The 25,974-nt window shown below is 39.1% G+C and overlaps 1 protein-coding gene and 1 pseudogene across 2 annotated transcripts in view; both read right to left on the bottom strand.

Annotated features, from left to right (window-relative positions):
* Tm9sf2 (transmembrane 9 superfamily member 2) overlaps positions 1–25,974 on the bottom strand; it is a 58,757-nt gene that overhangs the window by 793 nt on the left and 31,990 nt on the right. Inside the window, exons 8-16 of one of the 2 annotated variants that reach the window (XM_042682637.1) lie at positions 25,344–25,423; positions 24,057–24,165; positions 19,575–19,713; positions 18,854–18,973; positions 16,265–16,322; positions 12,078–12,237; positions 9,515–9,666; positions 8,302–8,413; positions 2,938–3,109 (exon numbers count right to left, since the gene is read on the bottom strand). In XM_042682637.1, the coding sequence (XP_042538571.1) occupies positions 2,938–3,109; positions 8,302–8,413; positions 9,515–9,666; positions 12,078–12,237; positions 16,265–16,322; positions 18,854–18,973; positions 19,575–19,713; positions 24,057–24,165; positions 25,344–25,423 (1,102 nt within the window). The remainder of the gene's footprint in view (positions 1–2,937; positions 3,110–8,301; positions 8,414–9,514; positions 9,667–12,077; positions 12,238–16,264; positions 16,323–18,853; positions 18,974–19,574; positions 19,714–24,056; positions 24,166–25,343; positions 25,424–25,974) is intronic. The other variant, XM_042682638.1, reaches the window with a different exon arrangement.
* LOC122110191 lies at positions 15,281–15,397 on the bottom strand (annotated as a pseudogene).

Below are 25,974 nucleotides of genomic sequence, written 5' to 3'. Positions count from 1 at the left end.
GTCTAAGAAAATGCCATAAATCTATGAGCATTGTTTGAAAATATAAAAACATTTCAAATCAAATTTCTTATAAAAACTAAGATCTTTATATTATTATATTATTTTATATTTATATTATAAGCTTTCCATAAACACATTATTTTCTTTATTACATACAAAAGACTAAATTAAAAAAAAAAGATGTCCTATTTCTTTTCCAATGTAACAACATTTTATCACACAATGGAATCGTTACTGAAATGTTTTCAAGGTCTGATATGAATACTCTAGTATCAGATTCACAGAAATAGTTATTAGGAACCATTGGTTTCCAAAGAATTATAGTAAAGCAAAGCAAATGTCTACAAAATGTTAAAAGTGATATACTTAAACTGGTGCCAGTGGCTCTAGCCAATAATCCTAGCTATTCAGGAGGCTGAAATCTGAGGATGATGGTTCAAAGCCAGCCCAGGCAAAAAAAGTCTGTGAGATTCTTATCCCCAATAAGCTACTCAGAAAAAGCCGGAAGTGGTGCTGTGGCTCAGGTGGTACAGTGCTAGCCTTGAGCATAAAGAAGCTCAAGGACAGCACCTAGGCCCAGAGTTCAAGCCCTAGGACTGGCAAAAATAAAAAAAAAAAAAAAAAGAAGAAGAAAAAAAAAAGTAATTATAATTAGGATAATTAACAAAGATGATCCCAAGTATGGTACCAGAGAACAGATCAAACTCCTCCATGAAATGAGTATACAGTGCTTGGACAAGTTGACTATTTGTACTGAACTCAGGGCTTATACTTGTCATGCTTGCATGGATGGTGCTCTACTAATGAGACACACCTCTTGGCCTTGCTTTTTGCTGGAGACTGAGTCTCATGTACTTTTCTGTATGGGCTGGCCTGAACTTTGATCTTCCAGTTCTTAGCTTCCCGAATTGCTTAGTACAGGCATGAGCCAACAGGGCCTAGTTCCAAGTCTATTCCTTTACCTCATTAAACAAATATTTTTCTGTCCTAGTTAACTCCAAAGACTGCTATGCAGTGTGACTGACACAGTTCAAGGAACAAATACACTCCTCATCTTTTTGGTATATAGAATTTGAAGAATTTGAATGCTAGATGGAGACATCTTTTCACTGTGACAAAAATCAAGTTCGGATATTATGGAATTACTTTATGACCATGTGGCTCTAAGTATAGGTAGACTTCATTTTTCCTGCTTTCAGATGTAGAATCCTTCTAAACTATATTTAGAGTTACTAAACAAGTTTAGACTTTGTTTTGCAAAGGAACATTTACTAAGATGTAAAATATACATATATATTTAAAAAATAAAGACTTGCCATTTTTCTCAGTATTATCCCCTAAGATATATTTAATAGGTAGGAGCACACACAAATAAGGGGTGGCTTTGGCCCCCATGTAAGGTTAATATTTAATGTCTCAATTGTGTTTCACTATTGCTTTAGTATAATACACAGAAAAGGTATTAATGTTTTTCCAAATCTAGACCATGTGTGAACTATTGTTTTGGGAAGTTTTGTGATCATTCTTATACTAGACAAGCACTGGGGACATGCTATATGCTGTGTGCAAGGCTCACCACAAATGCACCTTCTGAGTCTTCAAAAGACTTAGAAAACGGTTGGGCTTAATTTCAGAAAAATAATGTTAAAGACAAAAATATTTGATCACTATTTTGGCAACTCTGTGGGACATAATGTATATACTAAAAGTGGAATCTTTTTTAGGTAACAGTTTTTTTTTTTGACTTAAAAGTTGTAGCTCAAGTGGTAGAGTGCTAGACTTGGGCTAAATAGCTCAGAGGTAGCACGTAGGCCCTGAGTTCAAGCCCTAAGACTGGCACAAAAAAAACCACAATAGGTTAGAATTTCCAGAATTAGAAGTGTTCCATGACTGTCTTTTGTAGTATCACTCAGCCTTACTATGTTCCCAATATACATGTTATACTAAATTTAGGTAGTGATAGCTTTTTGCTTCTTTCTAGAGAGGGAAAAAGGAAGCTCATGCACTCAGGAAGCTCAGACCTGTAATTCTAGCTACTAAGGAGGCTGACTCTGAAGATCAGTTTGAATCCAGCCTCAGCAGGAAGTTCCATGAGACCCTTATTTCCAACTAACTATCCGGCCGCCCCCTCCCCCCGCCCCACCGCCAGAAGTGGAGCTGTGGCTCAAGTGGTAGGGTGCTATCCTTGAGGGTGGGGGAACCAAAATGCCAAAAAACCTAAACCCAAACCAAACAAACCAGGGACAGCTGCTGGACCCTAACACCCCAGGACCATCAGACAGAAGAGGGGAGGGGAGAGGGGAGAGGGGAGGGGGGAGGGGAGGGGGGAGGGGAGGGGAGGGGGGGAGGAGGGAGGGGAGGAGAGGAGAAGAGAGGGGAGGAGAGGGGAGGAGAGGGGAGGAGAGGAGAGGGGAGGGGAGGGGAGGGGAGGGGAAGGGAGGGGAGGGGAGGAGAGAGGAGGGGAGGGGAGGGGAGAAGGAGAGGGGAGGAGAGGAGAAAAGAGGAGAGGAGAGGGGAGGGGAGGGGAGGGGAGGGGAAGGGAGGGGAGGGGAGGAGAGAGGAGGGGAGGGGAGGGGAGGAGAGAGGAGGGGAGGGGAGGGGAGAAGGAGAGGGGAGGAGAGGGGAAGGGAGGGGAGAAGAGGGGAGGAGAGGGGAGGAGAGCGGAGAGGAAGAGGGAAGAGGAGGTCCATGGGCACTACTGAGGTAAACAGAGTAATAGAGATGACTAGTACAGTGTCCTGCCCTTGAACACAATGAACCCAGACCCCACTTCTTCCCTTGTATTCTGGTTTGATCATCTCTGGTTATCTGAGTTGCAAGGAGCTCACAGGGGGCCTTAAACAATGGTTAGTCATACTGAGGGCTAAATCTGGGAGCACAGAAGAGCCTTCGTGGATCTTATAAAAAGAAAGTAGATATAAAAGTAATCTTTCTTACCTGTAAAAAGAAAGAAGATCAAGACCATTATCATGGTATAACCAAAATACAGAATTGTACTTGCTGTTCCTGTAATTTGCAGTTTTGAAAAGAAGTAGTGTATTGCATATATTAAGAAATAAACTGCAGTAAAGCCACTGGTAAGGAATGAGCGCCACTGCCAATGATAATCCTGTGGAGAGAAGGAAAAAATGGTCAAAACCAAGAATTACTTTCCAATTATTAGACACTCTGTAGGTGGATAAAGTTCCAGAACAAGTGCAGTTCAGGGGAAGCCTCCAAACCCCAATTTTTGCCCCAATTCCAGTCCCTGGCTTCTACTGGATGTCCTACATGTCCTCCGTACTCACAGTGCTAAGCAGCGCTCCCTTGTGGGATTCCTTAAAAACTGGCTAACAGGATGTGGAAAAAAGTTAAGCTGCCTATGAGTACTTAAGGGTTAAGCTCACAATTTATGATTCTCAAGGAAAAGTAGTGTACAAAAGCTTACTTACATGGTTCAAAATTAATTTAAAATATATTAAAATTCTAGTTGATTTCACATTAGTAAGATCACAGTATTAAGACCCACCTGACTTCATATCCAGCTATTACTACACAAGTTAAACAAGGTAAATGATTAAAATAGCTCTTTTTGCTTTTACATAAAGTGGTTTACAGATTACCAGGAGCATTTTTAAAAGAAAATGCTTCATGATCTCTCCAACCATTTTGAATATGCTAAAAACATACTTCTAAAGGTTAAAAACATCCTAAAGATTTTATACACAAAAAATTCCACTGGAACAAATGAATTCAGTAAATTTCAAAGGTTAAAAACTCTATATACCAAAATCAGCTGTGTGTGCACAAGAGTGTGGGTGTGGGTGTGTGTGTATGCATATGTGCGCACACTGCTTGAGATTAAATCCAAGATCTCCTACCTGCGAGGTAAGCACTCTAGCACTAAGCAACATTCTCCAGTATGACTGTGTTCTTATATAAACAACAAACAGCCCGGCGCTGGTGGCTCACGCCTGTAATCCTAGCAACTCAGGAGGCTGAGATCTGAGGATCGTGGTTCAAAGCCAGCCCGGGCAGGAGAGACAGTGAGACTCCTATCTCCAATAAACCACCAGAAAACCAGAAGTGGCGCTGTAGCTCAAGTGATAGAGCGCTGCCTTGAGCTGAAGAGCTGAGGGACAGCGCCCAGGCCCAGAGTTCAAGCCCCACGGCCGACAAAAACAAAAACAAACAAAAACAAACAAACAAACAAAAAAACAACAAACAATTCAAAGAAGACATAAAAATACCCAGAAACAAATTTAACCAAATGAATCAAAGGCTTACTCACTGAAAACTAAAAAACATTGCTGGAAGAAATTATAGAAAACCTAAATACAAAGACAACATTTATGTATTTATTTATGTATGTATGTATTTATTTATTTAGGTTGTGGGTCCTGAACTCTGGGCCTGGGCACACTCCCTCAGCTCTTCAGCTCAAGGCTAGTGCTCTACCACTTGAGCCACAGTGCCATTTCTGGTTTTCTTGCCATCTATTGGAGATAAGACTCTCACAGACTTTCCTGCCCGGGCTGGCTTTGAATCATGATCCTGAGATCTTAGCCTCCTGAGTAACTAGGATGACAGGCGTGAGCCACTGGCACCTGGCGACAACCATATTTATAAACTGGAAGAAGGAATAATATTCTTAAGCAGGCACTAGTCTCCAAAGTGATCTATGCAGTCAATGTAATCTCTATCAAAATTTTAACCATTTCTTTTGAAGGAATAAAAAAAGCTATTTTCCCCTCTTTCTTTTCTTTGTCTTTTTTCCCCCTCAAGTTGGTCTCAAACTCATAATTCTCCTGCTGTACCCTACACCGTGTGTACCTCATGGCTGGCTTTTCATTTTTGTTTTTCAAAAAGATAGTCTTTAAATTTTGTTTGCAACGTCAAGCTGGCTTTGAACTACGATCCTTAGATCTCAGCCTCCTGAGTAGCTAGGATTACAGGCATGAGCCACCAGTGCCAAACATAATGAACTCTTACACTACCACCACAAACACTCCACTGTCCCACTTTAAAAATAGGAAAAGGAAGCCGGGTGCCAGTGGCTCAGCCTCTCAGAAGGCTGAGATCCAAGGATCATAGTTCAAAGCCAGCCTGGGCAGGAAAGTCCATGAGATTCTTTTTTTTTTTTTTTCCCCCGGTCGTGGGGCCTGAACTCTGGGCCTGGGCGCTGTCCCTCAGCTCTTCAGCTCAAGGCTAGCGCTCTACCACTTGAGCCACAGTGCCACTTCCGGCTTTTTTCTTTTTGCTTATATGGTGCTGAGGAATCAAACCCAGGGCCTCATGCATGCAAGGCAAGCGCTCTACCACTGAGCCACCTTCCCAGCCCCGTCCATGAGATTCTTTTTTTTTTTTTTGGGTCCAGTCGTGGGTCCTGAACTCTGGGCCTGGGCGCTGTCCCTCAACTCTTCAGCTCAGCGCTAGCGCTCTACCACTTCAGCCACAGCACCACTTCCGGATTTTTCTTTTTGCTTATGTGGTACTGAGGAATCGAACCCAGGGCCTCATGCATGCAAGGCAAGCGCTCTACCACTGAGCCACCTTCCCAGCCCCCCATGAGATTCTTATCTCCAATAAATCACTCAAAAAACCTTACATGTGCTGTGGTTCAAGTGGTAGAGCGCTAGCCTTGAGCTGAAGAGCTGAAGGACAGCGCTCAGGAACTTAAACTCTGGAGCTCAAGCCCCATGAATGGAAAAAAAAATTAAAAAGGACTTGAATCCACAGTTCTTCAAAGAAGATATCCAAATTGCCAACTAACTAAAAAAGATGCCAGTGGAAAATGCAAATCAAAATTTGATATCATTTTACAGTAGTTTGGGTATAAAATATAAACTAAAAAAATACATAGAAAGCTTTGGTAAGATTTCGGAAGAGCTGGGACTGGTGGCTCATGCCTGTAATTTCCAGAGCAGGAAAGTCTGTGAGACTCTTGTCTCCAATTAACTACTCAGAAAAAGTCAGAAGTGATACTGTGGCTCAAAGTGGTACAGCACTAGCCTTGAGCAAAAGAAGCTCAGGGACAATGCCCAGGCCCAGAGTTTAAGCCCCAGGACAGGCAAAAAAAAAAAAAAAAAAAAAAAATTCAGAGGAAATGTAACCTTGTATATAACCAGTAGGAATGTAAAATACAGTTATTCAAAAAGTCAAATAATGGCTACGCAGTGGATTATACCTGTAATTCCAACTACTTGGGAGCCAGAAATGGAAGGACTAAGGTTCAGGGCAGCCCAAGCAAGTCAGGTGTGGTGGTACAAGCCTGTAATCCCAGTTACATGGATGGAGAACCATAGTTCAAGGTCTGCTGGGCAAATGCATAAGACCCTATGTGAAAACACACTAAAATATCAAAAGAGGAATATTCTTCATTCCCATCTCCTGTATGGGAAGGAGATATTTCTCTTCACTTTTCCTATTTCTCCCTACATTATCCTGTTTTACTTAAATAAATCGTTGCTCAACTTCCAAAACAAAGAAACAAAAGGCCTGGGTAAGAGTAACATAGTACTTGTCTAGCAAGCACAAGGTCCTGATTTTAATCCCTTATCAAAAGGGGCATGGAAAAGTTACAGAATTACCATGTATGACTCCAGCAGAAATGAAACAAGTACCCAAATACTTGTTTATAAATATTCATAGCAACATTATTTGTAATAGCCCAAAGGTGGAAATGACTCAAGTGTACATCAGTGGATAAATATATTAACGAACAGGTGTTAATACATATATAGTAGAATATTATCCAATTATAAAAAGGAGTAAAGTACTAACATATGCTACACAGTGGATAAACCTTGCAAACATTCTGCTAAGTCAAAGAAACCAGACACAAAAACCTACATACTGTATGAATCCATTAAAAACTGTACTGATGTTTAGAAACAGAGAGATGATCTGGGTCCAAGTAAAGAGGGAAATGGGAAATAAATAACTACTTAATAAGTATGCATGTGTATAAAAGTACTTCAAAATCAGAGGCGATGCTTGTAGAACACTAAATAGTAAATCAGTCAATTGTTTACTTGAAAATTGTCAATTTTATGTGAATTTAACCTCTATGTAAAAAAACAACAAAAAAGGAGACAGTTTTGGAAGTTAACAAATGGGAAAGTGGGGGAGGGGGTGAAAGCAGAGGGTACTGAGGGAGTGAATATGATCAAAGTACATTATATGCATGCATGCAAATAGAATAAAGCAAATTAAAATGATAAAAAAGGTAGGGTGGATAAGAAAGACCACAATATAACGATACAGTGATATAATAAAACCCCTTGTACAACTAATATGAGTTAATAAAAATGTTTAAATTAACTCAATACATTCAGTTTAACAGACTTTCTTATATGGTAAATAACTACTTAAGACTGGATCTTTTTGGTATGTATGAGTTGGTCCTGGTCCTGGGGCTTGAACTCAGGACAAAGTGTTGTTCCTTAGCTTTTTTGCTCAAGGCTAGTGATCTACTACTTGAACCATAACTCTACATCTGGTTTTTTTAGTGGTTAACTGGAGATAAGAGTCTCAAAGATTTTCCTGCCTGGGCTGGCTCAGCCTTCTGAGTAGATAGGGTAAGAAGTAAGCTATTAGCTACCTGGCTTAATGGTCTAATCTTTAAAAATCAATTTTACCTATTATCCAAGGATGCCGTTACTTTGATATTGCCACAAATAGAAATCATTACACTGTAGTCACTAAAACTTTTCAGTGATTTTTCCCTATGTAATTTTCCTGCTTAGAATATCTACGTTATAAATTATAAGAGTCTTTTTTTTGGCCAAGTGCTGGTGGCTGATGCCTATAATCCTAGCTACTCAGGAAGCTGAAATCTAAGGATCCCAGTTCAAAACCAGCCCAGGCTAGCTTTGAGCAAAAAAGCTCAGGAGCTGTGTCTAGGCCCTAGGACCAGCACAAAAAGAATAAAACAAAAAACAAGAAAGCCAGCCCAATCAGATAAATCCAAGAGATTTTTTTTTTTAAATCATCAAATAACCAGAAGAGCTGGAAGTTGAAGTATGGCTCATGTGGTAAAGTGCCAGCCTTGAATGAAAAAGCTGAGCAAGAGCTTATGAGTTCAAGTCTCAGTACTGGCACACACATACACACATGTTTTTACAGGCTGGTCTTAAGACACAACATCTTCCTATCTCACCTTCCCAGTAGGGGTACCTTGGATTTGGAATACAAGCTTAATTCTTTCATAATAAAATTATCTCTACATAAATGATCTCCATTAACAGTATTCAAGTTGCAACATGCTGAAGTTATAAATGCTGTCTATGAATTAAATAAGTGAATATTGCTAATACATACCTCTGCACATAAGTGGAAATAGCAAAGAAGTATAGTTGCTTCAGAACATGTAATGACCAAAATGATAAATACCAGGAAGAGGAAACCAAACATATAATACATCTGGTGTGACCTATAATCAAACATGTTAAGATAAAACTATAAGTATTTTTGTCCTTGACACAATAAGTAACATGATCTATTTATTTTTCTTGAACTGACAAGGTTTTTTCTCCCAATTGATGAAGCAAGATATATTTTCAAGGGTTTAGATGATGAAGGAGTTGGGTGAGACAGGCAGGAAGGATCACTGGATTTTTATCTTGCTGTTTATGCAGAATCTGAAAATATTCTACAATAAAATATTAGTTTACTTCTCTACTGGAGAATCAGATACATCTGATAAAAGACAAGCTAGGAAGTGGTCGATAAAAATCAGTTGAATTTGGAAAGCTGTCATAATAATCATGAAGGAAATGTTCCAACCATAAAAAAAGCTCTAATTTAGTTAAAATTTTATGCTACTTTAAATCTTAGTACCTTCTGTAATGTATGCCAATGTGATAAAATAATTCATATACATATTCACATAAAAAATAGTACAGGAAGTGGTGATGTTGCTCAAGCAGCAGAGCACTCGCCTTGAGCTGAAGAGTGCAGGGACAGCACCCAAGCTGAGTTCAAGCCCCACGACCGACCAAAAAAGAAAAGCCCCTCAAACAAAAAATAGTACAGTGGCTCCAAATTACCACTAGCAATTTTCCATGGGAACAAGTAATCAGGGAATGAAGGCAAGTACCTCCAAGTGCCCAGAGGGCCTCTCTGGAACAGCATGTATTTCTTAAGAACATGAGTTTGGAGAGACTGAGGTTAGTCTGTCATATAGCCCATAAGTAATAAAATTGTTCACCACAAAAAAAAAAAAACAAAAAAACAAAACAAAAACCAGAAGTAAATCTGTAGCTCAAGTGGTAGAGCGCTTGTCTTGAGCAAAAAACTCAGGATAGTGCTAAGGTCCTAAGTTCAAGCCATAGGACTAAAAAAAAAAAAAAAAAGCTATTATCACTATTATTCTTATATCCCACAGGAGATAACACCACCTTTTGACTCTTACCATTTCTGGTTATAATTGCTTACAGTTAGAAGATACAAATAGTAACCTATAAATAAAAAGCAAGTACCATATTCTATATACAATAGTTATAAAAATAAGAAGACTCTGTCTTCAGCTTACCAAATACTGTTCAGAATGAAGAAAAGCTGTATGAAGATGCAACCAAAGGGCAAAATCCCTCCCATGATAATACCAGGCAAGGGCTTTGTGTAAAATGACTGCTCAGGAATCTGACGTGGAATCTGATTGGTTCGAACTGGATGTTCAATGGCCTTTGGTAAAGGAAGAAAAGATTCATAATTAGGTCACTATTTAAAAAATTCTCTGTACAAACATTTACCTGCTTATTCTCAGCTTCCATGCTGACACTAATTGCAATGAAAGTTCACTTAAGCCAGTGAACTGAAATTTGAATTTAGATGCTGTGAGCCAGATATTGTTATGTGTAATATTCAGTTTATTTATTGGAACAAGCCAACCCTGCTTCCAGCTGCTATCCATGACTTAATGGCTTTGGAAAGAAATACATAGAACATAGTATTTGGACAATAACAGTTAATAAAAACATACAACATTTAACAGAGTATGGGTAAGGCTGGGAGAGATGAAGAAGGCAATGAAAGGGGTAACACTGATCATAAATTGACAAGGTGAATTGAAGTTGTGTTTTACAGCTAAAAACACACAGTTGCTGGGTGCTGGTGGCTCATGCTTATAATACTAGCTACTCAGGAGGCAGGGCTCTGAGGACTGAAGTTCAAAGCCAGACCAGGCAAGAAAGGCTGTGACACTCTTATCTCCAATTAACTACCAGAAAACTGGAAGCAGAACTGTGGCTCAAAGATGCAGAGCACTAGACTTGAGCAAAAGAACTCAGGGACAGCACACAGGCTCTGAGTTCAAGCCCCATAACTGACAAAAAACAACAACAAAAAAACAAAGACAAAAGATTCATAAACGTTTTTCATTTTTGTTATCTAGTGCTTCTGCACTTTTTTCCCATTTTATTATTTTATTTGGAGGTAGGCAAAAATTTCACTAAGAGTCAAGAATACAAAGACAACTTGGCACTAATGGCTCATGCCTGTAATTCTAGTTACTCAGGAGGCTGAGATTTGAGAACTGAGTTTCAAAGCCAGCCCATGCAGAAAAGTCCATGAGACTTTAACCAGTCAAAAACCAGAAGTGGAAATGTGGTTCAAGTGATATAGTGCCAGCCTTGAGTGAAAAAGCTAAGGGAAAGGAGGAGGCCCTAGTTCAAGCTCCAGTATAGGCAGAAATAATTAAAAAGCAAACAAACAAAAAATCCCATCAAGAACACAAGATAATGACAGACTACAACAGGTTTTATAGCCCAAAGTACTGGTGGTAGTCTCAATTATTCTCCCTTTCAAGTCCTAGATGCATCATGGACATCTGGGATCTAAGATACCTAAACATAGATACACAAGAGGGAACTTACAGGTGTAAGTTTTGAACTGTCCTAGGTTTCAATTCAGGGACTTGCTAGGTAGGCAGTCTACCATTTGAGCCATATCTTTAGTCCCTAGAAATTAATTTTTGCAAAAAAAGGTAAAAGAATATCCTGTTTTTGCGGTAATAAAATGAAATTTAAAACATTATTATTTATTTTTTTGCCAGTCCTGGGGCTTGAACTCAGGGCCTGTCCCTGAGTTTCTTTTGTTCAAGGCTAGCCACTTCCAACCTTTTCTGTTTATGTTATACTAAGGAATTGAACCTAGGGCTTCATTCATGCTAAGCAAGCACTCTACTACTAAGCCATTCCCAGCCCAAAATTTGATTATTTTTAACTGGGTGCACACTTGTAAACCCCAACTACTTGAGAAGCTGAGGCTAGGATCCTAAGTTTGAGGCCAACTTGGGCAATTTGGTGCAACTCTAGCTTAAAATAATAAAGTAAAATAAAAAAATAAGATAAAATAAAAAAAGGTGGGGACCCTGGGTTTGATTGCTAGAATTGCAAATACTTTGGTAATTTCATGGATATATTTCTATAGGTCAGATTATCTCTTTTCCAATTAATCTAATAGTTTCCATTTACTTAAACTCTGTAATCTAATCCTTCTACCTCATTCTTAATATTATTTTAAGAATGTTTTATGAAATCTAGATATCATAAAGCAAGTTTGTATCTTTTTTTCCTTTTGGTGGCAGTAGGGTTTAAACTCAGCCTTTTACTTGCCAGTCTGGTGGTCTACTGCTTAAGCTATGCCTCCTGCTTTGCTTTTTTCTGATTATTTTGGAGATTGGGTCTTGTAGACTTTTTTTTTTTGTCAGTCATGGGGCCCAAACTCTGGGCCTGGACATTGTCTCTCAGCTCTTTAGCTCAAGGATAGAGCTCTACCACTTGAGCCATACTGCCACTTTCAGCTTTTTCTGCTTATTTGGTGCTGAGGAATCAAACCCAGGGCCTCATGCATGCAAGGTAAGCACTCTTCCACTGAGCCACCTTCCCAGACCCTCGTGGACTTTTTTGTCTAGGCTGGCCACAAACTGAGAACTTCCAGATCTCAGTCTCCTGAGAAGGTAAGAATATAGGCAAGAGCCACCAGTGCCCACCTAAATCTTTGTCTTTTAGACACTTTCATAATACCTCTAACTTGATATATACTAATTTCCACAACGAAAATTCATTTGAATAAATTAATACTCATAAACTTACATTCTTCTTAAAACCAAAGTATGCACCAATAAATGTCAAAGGCACAGATATGCAGAACCAAAGGGCCAATATGGCAACCAGTGTGCCAAAAGGAATGGCTGCCGAAGATCCCTCTCCCCAGAGGATCAGATTCATTATAAAGAAGTCCGCAAACACGATTCTGAAAGAAACAAAAGGTTTTTGGGTAAAAGCAGGGTCAGAAACAAAATGAAGTAATGAATGTTTTGGTATCTAGAAGGCAGATTACCAAGATATAAGGTAGGTGAATTTGAAACCTCCCTAGAAACTGTATAATTGTTCTGCTTAGTTTTGTCTGATTTAAATTCCAACTAGCAGCTTTTGAAAGTTACCTTCTATTTCTGTCATAATTATGAGTTGTTTTGACTTCTATTTTCTATGGACAACTTGAGAAAGCATCTGCTATTTGTTGGGTTTTCTGATTTTTATCTTCTGTGACCTGCTGGTTATACTCACCTGCTCATTTTTCATTTGAGTTGTATGCCTTTTGTATATGTAAGTTATTTATATACTCTAATTACTAATCCTCATTAAATACCCTGGTTCTCCTGGTTTGAACTTCTGAACCCAGGATGCCTTCTGAGTATACATTTAAAAACTTGGCTAGGTCTAGGAAGGTGGTTCAGTGGTAGAGCGCTTGCCTTGCATGCATGAGGCCCTGGGTTTGATTCCTCAGCACCACATAAGCAAAAAAGAAAAAAGCTAGAAGTGGTGCTGTGGCTCAAGTGGTAGAACGCTAGCCTTGAGCTGAAGAGCTGAGGGACAGCGCCCAGGCCCAGAGTTCAGCCCCATAACTGGACTCCCCCCCGCCCCCCAAAAAAAAAAAAAAAAAAAACTTGGCTGAGTGCTGGTGGCTCATGCCTGTAATCCTAGCTACTCAGGAGGCTGAGATCTGAGGATTGTGGTTCAAAGCCAGCCCAGGCAGGAAAGTCTGTGAGACTCTTATCTCCAATTAACCACTAGAAAACCAAAAGCACTAGCTTTGAGCTGAAGAGCTCAGGGACAGCAACCAGGCCCAGAGTTCAACCTCCACAACTGACAAAAAACAACAACAACAACAACAACAACAACAATAAAAGAACAACAAAAAACTTAGCTGCAATTAAACAATAATCACTTCCACATATTCTTTTTTTGTTTTTGTTTTTTGGTCAGGGATGGAACCCAGTTTCACAAATGCTTGGCACATACTCTACAATGAACTAATCTATTACATTTAGTTTTGAATCTACCAGAAATAATTTTGTATGCGTAACATTAGAACAGGAATATTTTTCATATAATGAGTTGTCCACTATCGCCAATCCAACAGTTCCTCAGGCTTATGATGCTATGTTTAGTATGAGTCCATGTAGATGAGGTTCATCTATACATTCAGCTAGCGAGTGTCTCAAATCCTTTGACAATCATTACTCCATCAAGTAATTTGTGTACAGTGCAAATTTCTTTTTTTTTTTTTGGTCGGTCGTGAGGCTTGAACTCTGGGCTTGGGCGCTGTTCCTGCGCTCTTCAGCTCAAGGCGAGCACTCTACCACTTAAGTAACAGTGCTACTTCCAGTTTTCTAGTGGTTTATTGGAGATAAGAGTCTCATGGGCTTTCCTGCCCAGGCTGGCTTTGAACCGCGATCCTCAGATCTCAGCCTCCTGAGTAGCTAGGATTATAGGTGTGAGCCACCAGCGCCCGGCAACAGTGCAAATTTTAAAGTTCATCTGAAGTACTATATCAGTTTTCTGTTGCTAACAATCCTGTGAACAAAGACTTCTACATAATTCCTATTAATTTAAAAACATTTAATTGGTTATTGGTAATATTTAGGATGCTGGAATATTAGCTAATATCTAGCCCTTTTACTAAACTTTTTAAAAAAATTAATTCTACAAGTTACAGGTCTTATAATAAATCTGCATATACTTGTATACTATTCACAATACCTATAAACAATAACATGATCCTTAACTTTTTGGAAGGCATTTCTTCTCTCCTGCCTTGCTATGAGTAGAACTCAAATAACTGAAGCCATGAAAGTGAGTTAATAGGAATCTGCTCCTGAAATGGATTCTTACAGATTGAGCTTTCAAACATGTATAACCACTCTTGACTTAATTCACTACTTGTTTATAAACTTCTACTTTGGTAAGGGTAATGTTCTATTACTTGTGTCACAACTCCACTATGACCTGTGTAAGATACTGATGCCCGGCTTATTAACCTCTCCTTTAAAGGCATGATAAAGAATACAAATCAGAGAAGGGTTAATCAGAGATACAACAGGAGAACCAGCATAGAATAGATTCTATGAAGGCATAAAAAGTTTCAGGCAAGTTTGTCAACATTAGACCCTATGGAGAAGAAAAGGATAAAGGGCAGACAATGGTTTCCAGGTTTGAAAATGGGAACATTACTGCTAGTCCATAGAGAAATTTCAGTAAAATGATGAGGAAAAAAATGAGGATTACATGGATTTATATTGCAAATGTGTGCTGAGCAAATGAGAATAGAGAATATAAACTATTTCTTAAGGTACTATGTTGGGAATAGAAAAGAAATATTTAGAAGCAAGGAAAATGCTTAGAAAGCTCTCTTAGGAGATGAGAGGACTAAGCAAATTGTATAAATAAGGAAGATGTGTACGAACAGAACAAAGGAAAAGACAGCAACAGGAGCAGTCAAAGGCTGGAGATGTTTAAAAGAAACCAATGGTCTTGGTAAGCAGGGTAACTTGAGTTGACAGCAGAGGGAATGATGACAAAGATTATGGCTTGAGAAAGACACACTAATCTGAATAGAAAATGAATGGTTGAGAATTGTGCATCTTCCATGGAGATAGCAACTGAAGAATATTTATTCAAACCTGTAAAAAAAAAAATGCCTGTTGTAATCACTATCATGCTTTTTTCTCCCTGACCTGCAAGTGAAACAGTCCTGCTTTCAATGTATCACCTTTGGCATTCTTCATTGCTATTCTTTAAGAATGGCCAGGTTTTGCCCATTAGAAATCTGGAGGTTAGGAAGCATATTAGAAATGAGATCAGAGTGGTTTTCCAAAGTTAGGATCTTGGTTTATAGTGATTATTGGCATGTTACTTACTCTAATAAAATTGCTAATAAGAAACAATACTTCTGATAAAAATCCAAAAACATACTTTTGGCTTAACATCTTTAGGGAGACTTCCTATGTTTAGGTTAAAAGCTTTTAATGTAATCTTACATAGCACAAGTGAGACTGACCAGTCAGAATAGGAAACAGAAAAAAGACTTCTCGTCAAGGGGAATGCTAGCCTTCTCTCCTTTGACAGAACATTAGAAAGACTTATAATAAACAAAAACAGCCAGGTACATGTATAATACTAGCTAGTCAAGTGGGTGACATATGAGGATCATGGTTTGAAACCAGCCTAGGCAGGAAAGCCCTTGAGACTCTTATCTCCAATTAACTACCCAAAAAGCTGGAAACGGAGCTGTGGCTCAAGTGGTAGAGCACTAGCTAGCCATGAGCAAAAGAAGCTAAGGGACAGTGCCCGAGCCCTGAGTTCAAGTCCCAGGACCAGTTAAAAAAATATATATATATGAGAAAACAAAAACATTTCTCATGTCTAAAGGTAATTTTCCCATATAGGGCATGTATTAGACATTTGTAAATATTTTTAAATTTTTACTTTTTACCCCTTTTCAAAACTTAAATCCTTTTTTTTTTTCTCTTCTGGTTGTAGGGCTTGAACTCTGGGCCTAGGGTTTGTCCCTGAGCTCTTCAGCTCAAGGAACCCACTTATACCACTTGAGCCACAGTGCCACTTCCCGTCTTTTGGTGGTTAATTGGAGATAAGAGACTCACAGACTTTCCTTACCCAGCCTGGCTGGCTTTGAACCACGATCCTCAGATCTCAGCCTCTTGAGTAGCTAGGATTATAGGGGTGAGCCATTGGCACCCTGCTTAAATCTATTTTTTAAGGTAAGTCATTTAGAAAGATAAAGACTTAAGCCACTAAAGAATAAGGAATAAAATATGGTTGTGTTGAGCATTATTTAAAAATTTAAGGTAGAAGAATGGCTCAAGTTGTGGAGTACTTGCCTACCAAGTGTAAGGCCAAGTACAACCTTCAGTATCATTAAGAAACCAACAAAGGGGGGGAAAAAAAACCTAAAGAATTAATTGAAAAAATTCACTTACCCAGGACAAAGAAATGATGTCAACAAAACGTTTGTTTTCCACTTTTCACCTCCAAAAGCTACAGAAGAAAACAAATGTAAAAATTCAAATTTTTCTTTTTCTGTTGGTCACGGAGCTTCAACTCTGGCTGGGCACTGTCCCTCAGCTCTTCAGCTCAAGGCTAGTGCTTTACCACTTGAGCCACAGTGCCACTCCAGTTTTCTAGTGGTTAATTGGAAAGAAGAGTCTCACGGATTTTCCTGCCTGGCCTAGCTTTGAACTGCGATCCTCAGATTTCAGCCTCCTGAGTAGCTAGGATTACAAGAGTGAGCAACATGCACCCAGCCAAATTTTTCTTTAAAGGCAAATCAAATACTCATATTCCCAAGTCCAGTATTAACAAACTGTCAAGCAGCACTGGCTGCTCATTCTCAAAATGATGTCTGCAACTTTGGAATGATGTCTCTTACCAAATGGTTCAAATCAGAGAACAAAACACAGGACTAGCTTGCCTAAATGCTACTCTACAGATTTTTTCTTCAGCATAAAATAGGTCCAATATGAAAGAGTAAGTCATCAAGACTAGTTCTTACCTATTTTTGCATTAATCTTAAATAGTATCTATCAATGGGTTCAGGTATAAAAAGGACACAATGAGGACTCTTGTTTATCTTTGACATGTTACACATTTAAATTTCCACAGGTCTGACTCTTCAGGATTTTTCTGCATTGTAACATCTAGTAGAGGTTAAGAGACTAACAAGAGAAAAGGGATTGCAACCTTTTTATTGCGGGGGTGGGGGGGTGGGGGAGTGGGAGGGGGGGGTGGGAGGAAGAGGTTTACAATCCTGGGCTTAACTCAAGGCCTAGGCATTGCTCTGAGCTTTTCTGATTTGCTCAAGACTAGTGCTTTACCACTTGAGCCACAGCTCCAGTGCTGACTTTTTGAGAGTTAATGAAAGGTACAAGTCTCATGGACTTTCCTGCCCAGGCTGGCTTTGAACTACAATCCTCAGATCTCAGCCTCTTGAGTAGCTAGGATTATAGGCATAAGCTACTGGTACATGGCTTTAGTTTTTAAACTTTTTTCCTATTGGCTTATATTAGTTATACAGTGGAGAATTTCATTGTTGTATCTACACATTTATCACCATCAATAAGTAAGTTTACCATTTGCCTATACACACATAAATAATATTTGATATGAATTAAGTGCTACTGACTATTGTGAAATTATTGAGAGTTTAATAATTTCATGATGTCTGGGAAATGTAAGGAAAAATTTTATAAATTTGGTAGGTGATACACACCTGTAGGCCCAGAGGCAAGAGAACTGCTTACTCCCAAGAATTCAATACCAGCTAGGGAAATGCATCAAGATCTACTCCCCACCTAGCACCCCCAATTCTATGAACTCAGGTTTTTTTTTTTTCCCCTGACAGTGCCAAGGCAGCACCTCTCAGTAACATTCTGACTAATTAACATGCACTTAAACTGCAAAGATGGAAAGGCAGTGAGAGGAGTCTTGCATGGGCAAGTATGGATGGAGAGACAAGTCTGAAGGTGCACAGGCTGGCTGAGGAAGGCCAATGTGGGTGAAATACTGAGAAAGGGAAGAGTATGATATAAAATAAGACTGGTATGGTAGAGGCAGAGGGTCTGTATTTCATGTTAATAACCCAGTCCTTTATCTTTTAGTAAAGGAAAAATTCATAAAAATTAAAACCAAGCTGGGTGGTGGTGGCTCACACCTGTAATCCTAGCTACTCAAGAGGCTGAGACCTAGGATTACAAGTTGAAGTCAGTCTAAAAGTCCATGAGACGCTCATCTCCAATAAACTATGAAGAAAACCAGAAGTAAAGCTGTGGCTCAAGTGGTAGACTACTAGCCTTGAACAAAAGAAGCTCGGGGACAGCACCCAGACCTAAGTTCAAGCCTCAGGACACACACACACACACACACACACACACACACACACACACACACACACACACACACACACACACACACACACACACACACACACACACACACACACACCGTCATAACTCACTCACACACACACACACACACACACACACCGTCATAACTTACACACACACACACACACACACACACACACACACACACACCCCGTCATAACTTACATACACACACACACACACACACACACACACACACACGTCATAACTTACTTTAGGGCTCTCAAAGTAGTCAGATCTTTGTTTACTTCAGTAAGTTTATTTTTATAAATATTAATTGATATGATATGATCTCTTACATGAGAGTGGGTAAACGCAGATATATTACTTGTTTCAGTTAAGAAACTGGCAATTCTCATTTGCATAGTTTCCACATGCTTCTATGCACATACCAAAATCTCAGCTGTTTAGCTTAATCTATTAAGTCAAAGCATAAAGGTGAAAGGAGGGAAGGGATACTGGACAAGCAGCAGCTAATTACCTATTTCATTGTGAAAGCATTTTCCACAGATAAATCTAAGGACAGTTATTCACATAACAAAGAAGGTCCCAACCATGTCTTTCGTCCTTGGAATATGTGCTTCAAAGCATCACCTATCTGACATAGTCACAAGGACATTTACTTACATTTATAGAATCTGGCAGCAACATAGCCTGCAGGAGTGCCCAGCAGTACCCACAAGACCACAGCACATGTCATCAGAGCTCCTCGGTTGGCAGGAGACAAAAATCCCAGACAAGCAAAAACTGAAAGATAAGGTTTCACATGTTATTACTGTTTCCTTCAGTGTAAAAGACAGATCTGTCTCATTCTTAAAGAAAATAGGTGGGCCCCAGTGGCTTCACCTGTAATCCTAGCTACTCAGAAAGCTGTGATCTAAGGATTGGGGTTTGAAACCAGCTTGGGCAGGAAAGTCCATAAGACTCTTATCTCCATAATGGCAGAAAAAGCCAGAAGTGGTGCTGTGGTTCAAGTGATCAAGTGCTACCTTGAGAGCAAAAGGAGGTCAGGGATAGCACTCAGGCCCAGAGTTCAGGCCCCAGGACTGGCAGAAAATAAAAAACAAAAACATAAAAATAAAAAAATACCTCAGAAAAAAAAAGATATACTTTTTCCAGCTAACACAGATCTCAATAATATTCAATGTAGTGTATCACTATGACCCTACATAAATAAGGCAAACCCCGAGTTCGAAGTTTCTGGTCAGGGTCCTAAGACAAAGAATACAGATTCTTAGTATAAAAAGAATTCTTAGGAACAATCTAACCTTGTTACTTAACTTAGGAAAGCTGGTTTTCAAAGCATTACTTAGAATCAGTATTTCTTACTTTAAAATTTTCACTTAACACTTACAAAGAGTCACAAAAGTCATAATTAAAATCTGTGTCCCAGATCCTAGAAAGACTGACAGCAGCATCCCTTTTCTTGGAGGACGGAATATATCACCATGAACCAGTTTCCAGCCAAATTCTTCCTGGGCATCTTCCTACAAGGAAAATGATATCAGCTCAATATATCATATGGAATTATAACTACTAGAATATTTGTTCACTGATGAGCATGTCAGAGAATTTTTAAATAAAAACATTAATAAATGTTATCTATTTCAATTCTAAAGAGCAGAGCTTACCTCATGGAACTTTATATGGCTTTCTTAATTGGTTTCCAAAGGAAAGTTGCATATTAAAGTACACACACACACACACACACACACACACACACACACACACACACACACACACACACACACACACACACACACACACACACACACACACAGTTATTAGACATTTTACAAGCTAGATATGTGATTCATTAGCAGGAAAAAGGATAAACTTCCTAAGTCAAATTTTTGTTATCCAACTTGGCTTTTTATCACATCAAAGTGGAAACGTGGCTAAAGTGTAGAGAGCTTGTGAAAAAGCCTGGCCAGAGCATGAGGCTCTGAGTTTTAGCCCAGGTAACAACAAAAAAGCAGGCGGGGGGAGGGGGGGCGGCGGAGGTGGAGGGGTGGGGTAGGGAGGGGTGGGGGGGGAGGGGGGAGAAGGTTTACCAGAGAAGCAAGAGCTCTTTTCTGGGGGCAAACCTACATGAACAAGTTCTTGTTATTCTTGCAGAGACAGAATACCTGTATGATATATGAATATATGAATACATTTTCCTACCTTATTAAAAATAAAATTGTTATAGATAAACCATCTTAAGGTAGGGCTACAGAGTCTAAGCCTCAAGTAGAAAAAATCTGGCTAGACTTTTCCAGATATGGTTCTCTACCCATGGGTAGAAATATTAGCTAGAAATATTGCCAGGTTAGATTTTGCCACAAGTTAGCTCTCCAACTAGTTGGAGTGATATAATAAGCATCACTCAGAGGAACCTAACTCCTTTGCACTTGCATTCTATCTCCCACTCTGGCTCTGGCCACTCTTCTAGGACATAGGAAAAGTAGGGGAAATCCCTGGACATTCCTTTTCCCCCCAAGTATGAGCTCAGAAATGCATTATCAAGGCCTGTCTAATTTATTGAGCACTGACTTCAGTGACGTAACAGAAAAATTCCTGTCTTGTGAGTATTTCATTCTCAGGAGATAAGAAGCCTGGTGCCAATGGCTCACGCTTGTAATCTTAGCTACTCAGGAGGTTGAGATCTGAGAATTACAATTTGAAGATGGCCTGGGCTGAGAAGTCTGTGAGATTTATTTTATATTAAGTGGTACCTTAAGTGGTAGAGCATAAAGCTCAGGGATAGTGCACTGGCCCAGAGTTCAAGTCCAGGACTTATATGCACACAGATGCTAATAAGTGCTTAAAGAAAAATTAGGGAGTATGGATCTGAGGATTTTGGTTCAAAGCCAGCCCCAGGAAGGAAAGTCCATGAGACTCTTAGCTGCCAAAAAGGCGGAAGTGGAGCTGTGACTCAAGTGGTAGGAACCTTGAGTGAAAAAGCTAAGACAATGTGAGACCCTGAGTTCAAGCCCCAAGACAGGCAGGCATGTGTGTGCACGTACACACGTATACACACACACACACACACACACACACACAAGTTTTACTCAGTTTCTGACTCATCAATATTGATAATACTAATTGAAATTTTTAGTGAGCAGTCTTAATTTTAAAATTGAAAAGAATATTATTGGAGTAAATTAGACTCATTGAACTCAGGGCTACATGTTTGCTAAGCTGGGGTTAGCCATACCTCTGTTTAGCGGTTGCTCTACAAATGGAATCTAGTGAACTTTTCTGCTTAGCTGACTCTGAATTGTGATCCTTCAGATCTTAGCCTCCTGAGTAACTAAAATTACAGGTAGGTGCTACCTGCATCCAGCTAGTGTGTACTGTTTAAAAATTCTAGAACTTCTGAGTTGTGAATTGAGATGTCCTGGTACACGGTAAACAAATGACTTTATCCAAACATAATTCATAGCTTTTGCTGATTTTTGTAATGCAATTATTTCCATTATGGTTGATTTTAAGGTACCAATATGAAGTCAGAAAAGATACTAAATTATTATGTAGTATTTCCATTCTCCTGATAAAATGTTATAAACTGTAAAGTACTGATCATATTAAATATATAAGAAACAATGCAAAAAAAATAAAGAAAAATTAGGGAGTATGGATGTATATGGAGGATGTAAGTTGATCAGGAAGGTTTCACTGGGAGGATCATATTTCTGCATAGTTAGGGAGGTAAAGGAGCTAGCCATGGAAATACCTGAGAAACAAACATTCCAAGTAGACAGAATTGCAAGTGTGAAGTCCCTGAGCAGAATGGTCAGCATTTGCAGCAGAGCTCTGAGAGGTAACAAGGCCTCTGCATTTACTCAGAGTGAAGTGGGGAAACCACTGTGTGATTGAGCTTAGAAGTGAAATCAGACTTATGTTTGAGTTCACTGTATTCTAACTGTTGTGGTAAGACAGGAGGAAGAGCAAGAGGAGCAGAAGCAGAAGAAAGTAGGTTCACCACAAGCCTGTATTTACTATGGCAAAAAAAAAAAATCCCACTAACAGATTATTTAAAATAGCTGATTGTGAGTAGAGTATTAAAAAATTATAAAGTTATTTTAATAATTTATATAATCAACAAAAGCCAAAGATACTACAGAGTAGACAAGCTGTAAGTTTATAAATATTAATACACTTTTTTCCCAATTCAAAGGACAGAAGTTGGGAGGAGGTAAAGAAGCTATGAACAGACAATACTGAAAATATGAATATGCCTATAATATTAGCTATTCATGGGGGCTGAGATTTGAGGATTGAGGTTCAAAGCCAAACTGAGCCAGAAAGTCTGTGAGACTCTTACCTCCAATAAACTACTCAAAAAAAAAAAAAAGTCGTAAGTAGAACTGTGGCTCAAGTAGTAGAGTGCTAGGTCTTGATCAAAACAGCTCAAGGACAACACTTAGGGCCTGAGTTCAAGCCCTAGGACTAGCACATGTGTGTGCGCACTCACTCACACACACATAAACATGCGCACACAAAAGAAAGTGTGAGTTTTTACATTCAATACAGATTACTGATGTCTAAAAAGCTGAGTATAAAATATGTAACTGTATGTAACATAAAATGAGAATAAATGAGCCTGGTGGTTACTCTGAATAAACCAAATGTAAAGTTGATATGGCATAAATTCAATGAAAATCGATATTTAAAATTGAAACACACACAAATTTACGAACTCCCTTGGTTATCCCATTCAATTTTGACTTCACAAACTGGTGTATGGTAGTATGGGAAGAAGCTGATGTTGTTGATGGAATGTCAGGAAGGGAAAGAGGCAGTATCAGAGCTGTACACCCAGAACTCATTTTGTACTTGCCTTCTGACCTGGGCAAGGATGTGAACAGTTCATCTAGAAATGCTGTGATGACTAACACCCTACAGAATGTCAATTTTTTTTTTTTTTGTCAGTCATGGGGGTTGCACTCAGGGCCTGGGCACTGTCTCAGCTTTTTTTTTGTTGTTGGGTGTAGAGCTTGAACTCTATGCCTGAGCGCTGTCCCTAAGCTCTTCAGTTCAAGGGGAGCGCTCTACCACTTGAGCCATAGCACTACTTCTGGTTTTCTAGTAGTTAATTGGAGATAAGAGTCTCATGGACTTTCCTTGCCCCAGTGGCTGGCTTTGAACCATTATCCTCATCTCAGCCTCCTGAGTAGCTAGGATTACAGGCATGAGCATCTGGTTAAGTATCATTTTCTTTTCTTTTTTTTGGCCCAGTCTGAGGCTTGAACTCTGGGCTTGGACACTTCTTTTTACCTCTTGGGCTTTTTTATTTTTTTGAGTAGTTTATTGGAGGTAAGAGTCTCACCAAGTTTCCTGCTTGGAGTAGCTTCAAACCATGATCCTCAGATCTCAGCCTCCTGAGTAGCTAGGAATACAGGCATTAGCCACTGGCACCAGACAAAGTATCACTTTCTTTCTTTTTTTTTTTTTTGGGTCCGGTCGTGGGGCCTGAACTCTGGGCCTGGGTGCTGTCCCTCAGCTCTGCAGCTCAAGGCTAGCGCTCTACCACTTGAGCCACAGTGCCACTTCTGGCTTTTTTCTTTTGGCTTATGTGGTGCTGAGGATCGAACCTAGGGCCTCAGGCATTCAAGGCAAGCGCTCTACCACTGAGCCACCTTCCCAGCCCCAGTATCACTTTCTTATTTGAAAATGTGAAGATAACTTTTGAGCAGAGTATTTTAAAAGCAGATTTTAAAGCTGTATTTTCAACTTTCTCAAAATGCAGATTTTAAAGCTATACTTTCAACTTTCTCGTAAGTGACAATAAAGATTGTCTTCAGGGACCCAAAACTAAGCAGATAAAATGTTTTCACTTACTCACCGTGGAATCCATCTGATTATATCTGGCAATATCTTTATGCAATGTCCGTAGCATAATCATAGCTACCATTCCAGATAAGAAGAGAACAATGACCAGGGAATTCATTATGCTAGAAATAAGAATATCACGTTTAACTTGTAACTTAATCAATAGAACAGCTTAAAAACAGTGTCAAAAAATTGTCTATTAATACTGAAATAGCATTAATCAAAATGACAATATAAACTACCTAATACCCAACAAATTCAATGACTATGCTTTCCTATGTTTCCTTCTAGCAAATACAGATCATTACATATTTATTATAATTCTTTCTTTTGAGATATTTCTTGCCAAGTTGCCCAGACTACCTTTAAACTTGTAATCTTCCTACCATATTCTCCTGAGTAGCTGGGATTAGAGGCATATGTTACTATATTCCATTTTTTTTTTATTTTTTTTTTGTCGGTCGTGGGGCTTGAACTCTGGGCCTGGGCGCTGTCCCTCAGCTCTTCAGCTCAAGGCGAGTGCTCTACCACTTGAGCTACAGCGCCACTTCCGGTTTTCTGGTGGTTTATTGGAGATAGGAGTCTCACGGTCTCTCCTGCCTAGGCTGGCTTTGAACCGCGATCCTCAGATCTCAGCCTCCTGAGTAGCTAGGATTACAGGTGTGAGCCACCAGCGCCCGGCTTTATATTCCATTTTTTAATTTTGTGGTGTTGGTGATTGACCCAAGAGCTCTAACATTCTAGAGCTCAAACATTCAGTGCCCTGTCACTGAATTACTATCTCCAAGCCCTACAGTTTTACAATTTAAAACTAGAATTGTTTTTGTTCATCGTTAATATTATTAAATAACTATGAGCCTAAATCATTACAGAACACACATTAAGAAACTTCTTGCAGAACAAATTTACTCAGTAAATTAGTGAGTGTCAAAAATATTAGTCAGTCAAGTAGAAAGAGGAAGTGATAGCATTATGCAAAGGGTTGAGTCACACTTTGGAGAGAATAATCACTGTATAACAGCAGCCTCTATAATGAACACTCTTATATGACAACCAGTGATGTCCAAAGATCCTCTATCCCATTATCTCCTTCCACATTCCTTTTATAAGGTAGGTACTTTTAGATTCAGAAACCAACTTAAGGAATAGACTCCCCTGACAAATAACTCATAACACTTTAAAAGTCAAGATTTGAATCCAAATCCAGACTTCTGAGTATACTAGAGAGGATCAGAGAGGAAATGAAATGTTGAAAGGAACAAAGTAAAAAGCCAAAATCAGATCAACTCTATACTCTTACCTAAACCACTGAATGTGAGTATGAGGCATAGACTCCAGAATATAGTCCCATCTAGATGCCCATCTGATATTTTTATCTTCCTGGAAGGGGAAAGGAAAAGAATCTTTTACAATTTGCTGACAACACACATTAGGAATGCAAACTTCCTTGCAACTGCTTGCCCTTCCCCTCACTCAACACTTGCAATTTCTAATAGCATAACTTGGGTTGGTAATGAAATTCAAGGAGCTTAAGATTTGCTCTAACTAACATAAGTCAGAATGAGATTAAGTAGTAAATTAAAAAAAAACAAAAACTGGAAGTGGTGCTGTGGCTCAAGTGGTAGAGCGCTCGCCTTGAGCTGAAGAGCACAAGGACAGCGCCCAAGCCCCACGACAAAAAAAAAAACAAAACAAACAAACAAAAAAAACCCCATCCACAATACTAACATGAAAATGTTTTAAAAGCTTTGCTTTAAATTATAGCTAATAAAGGTATATTATTCAATGTCAATTGTTAAATCTATACTGGTGATTTCTTTAGAAAATAACTGGGAAAAGGTCAGATAATGTGATGTCAGGAAAATGAACCCTTAGATATGTATTTTAATTTTTTTTTTCATGCATGTGTTTCTAACGCATTTATAAGATTA

This window comes from Dipodomys spectabilis, unplaced genomic scaffold (assembly GCF_019054845.1).
Source record: "Dipodomys spectabilis isolate Male_0828 unplaced genomic scaffold, ASM1905484v1 ptg000075l, whole genome shotgun sequence".
In the NCBI taxonomy this organism is placed as follows: Eukaryota; Metazoa; Chordata; class Mammalia; order Rodentia; family Heteromyidae; genus Dipodomys; species Dipodomys spectabilis.
This window is presented reverse-complemented; position numbering and strand designations above follow the sequence as displayed.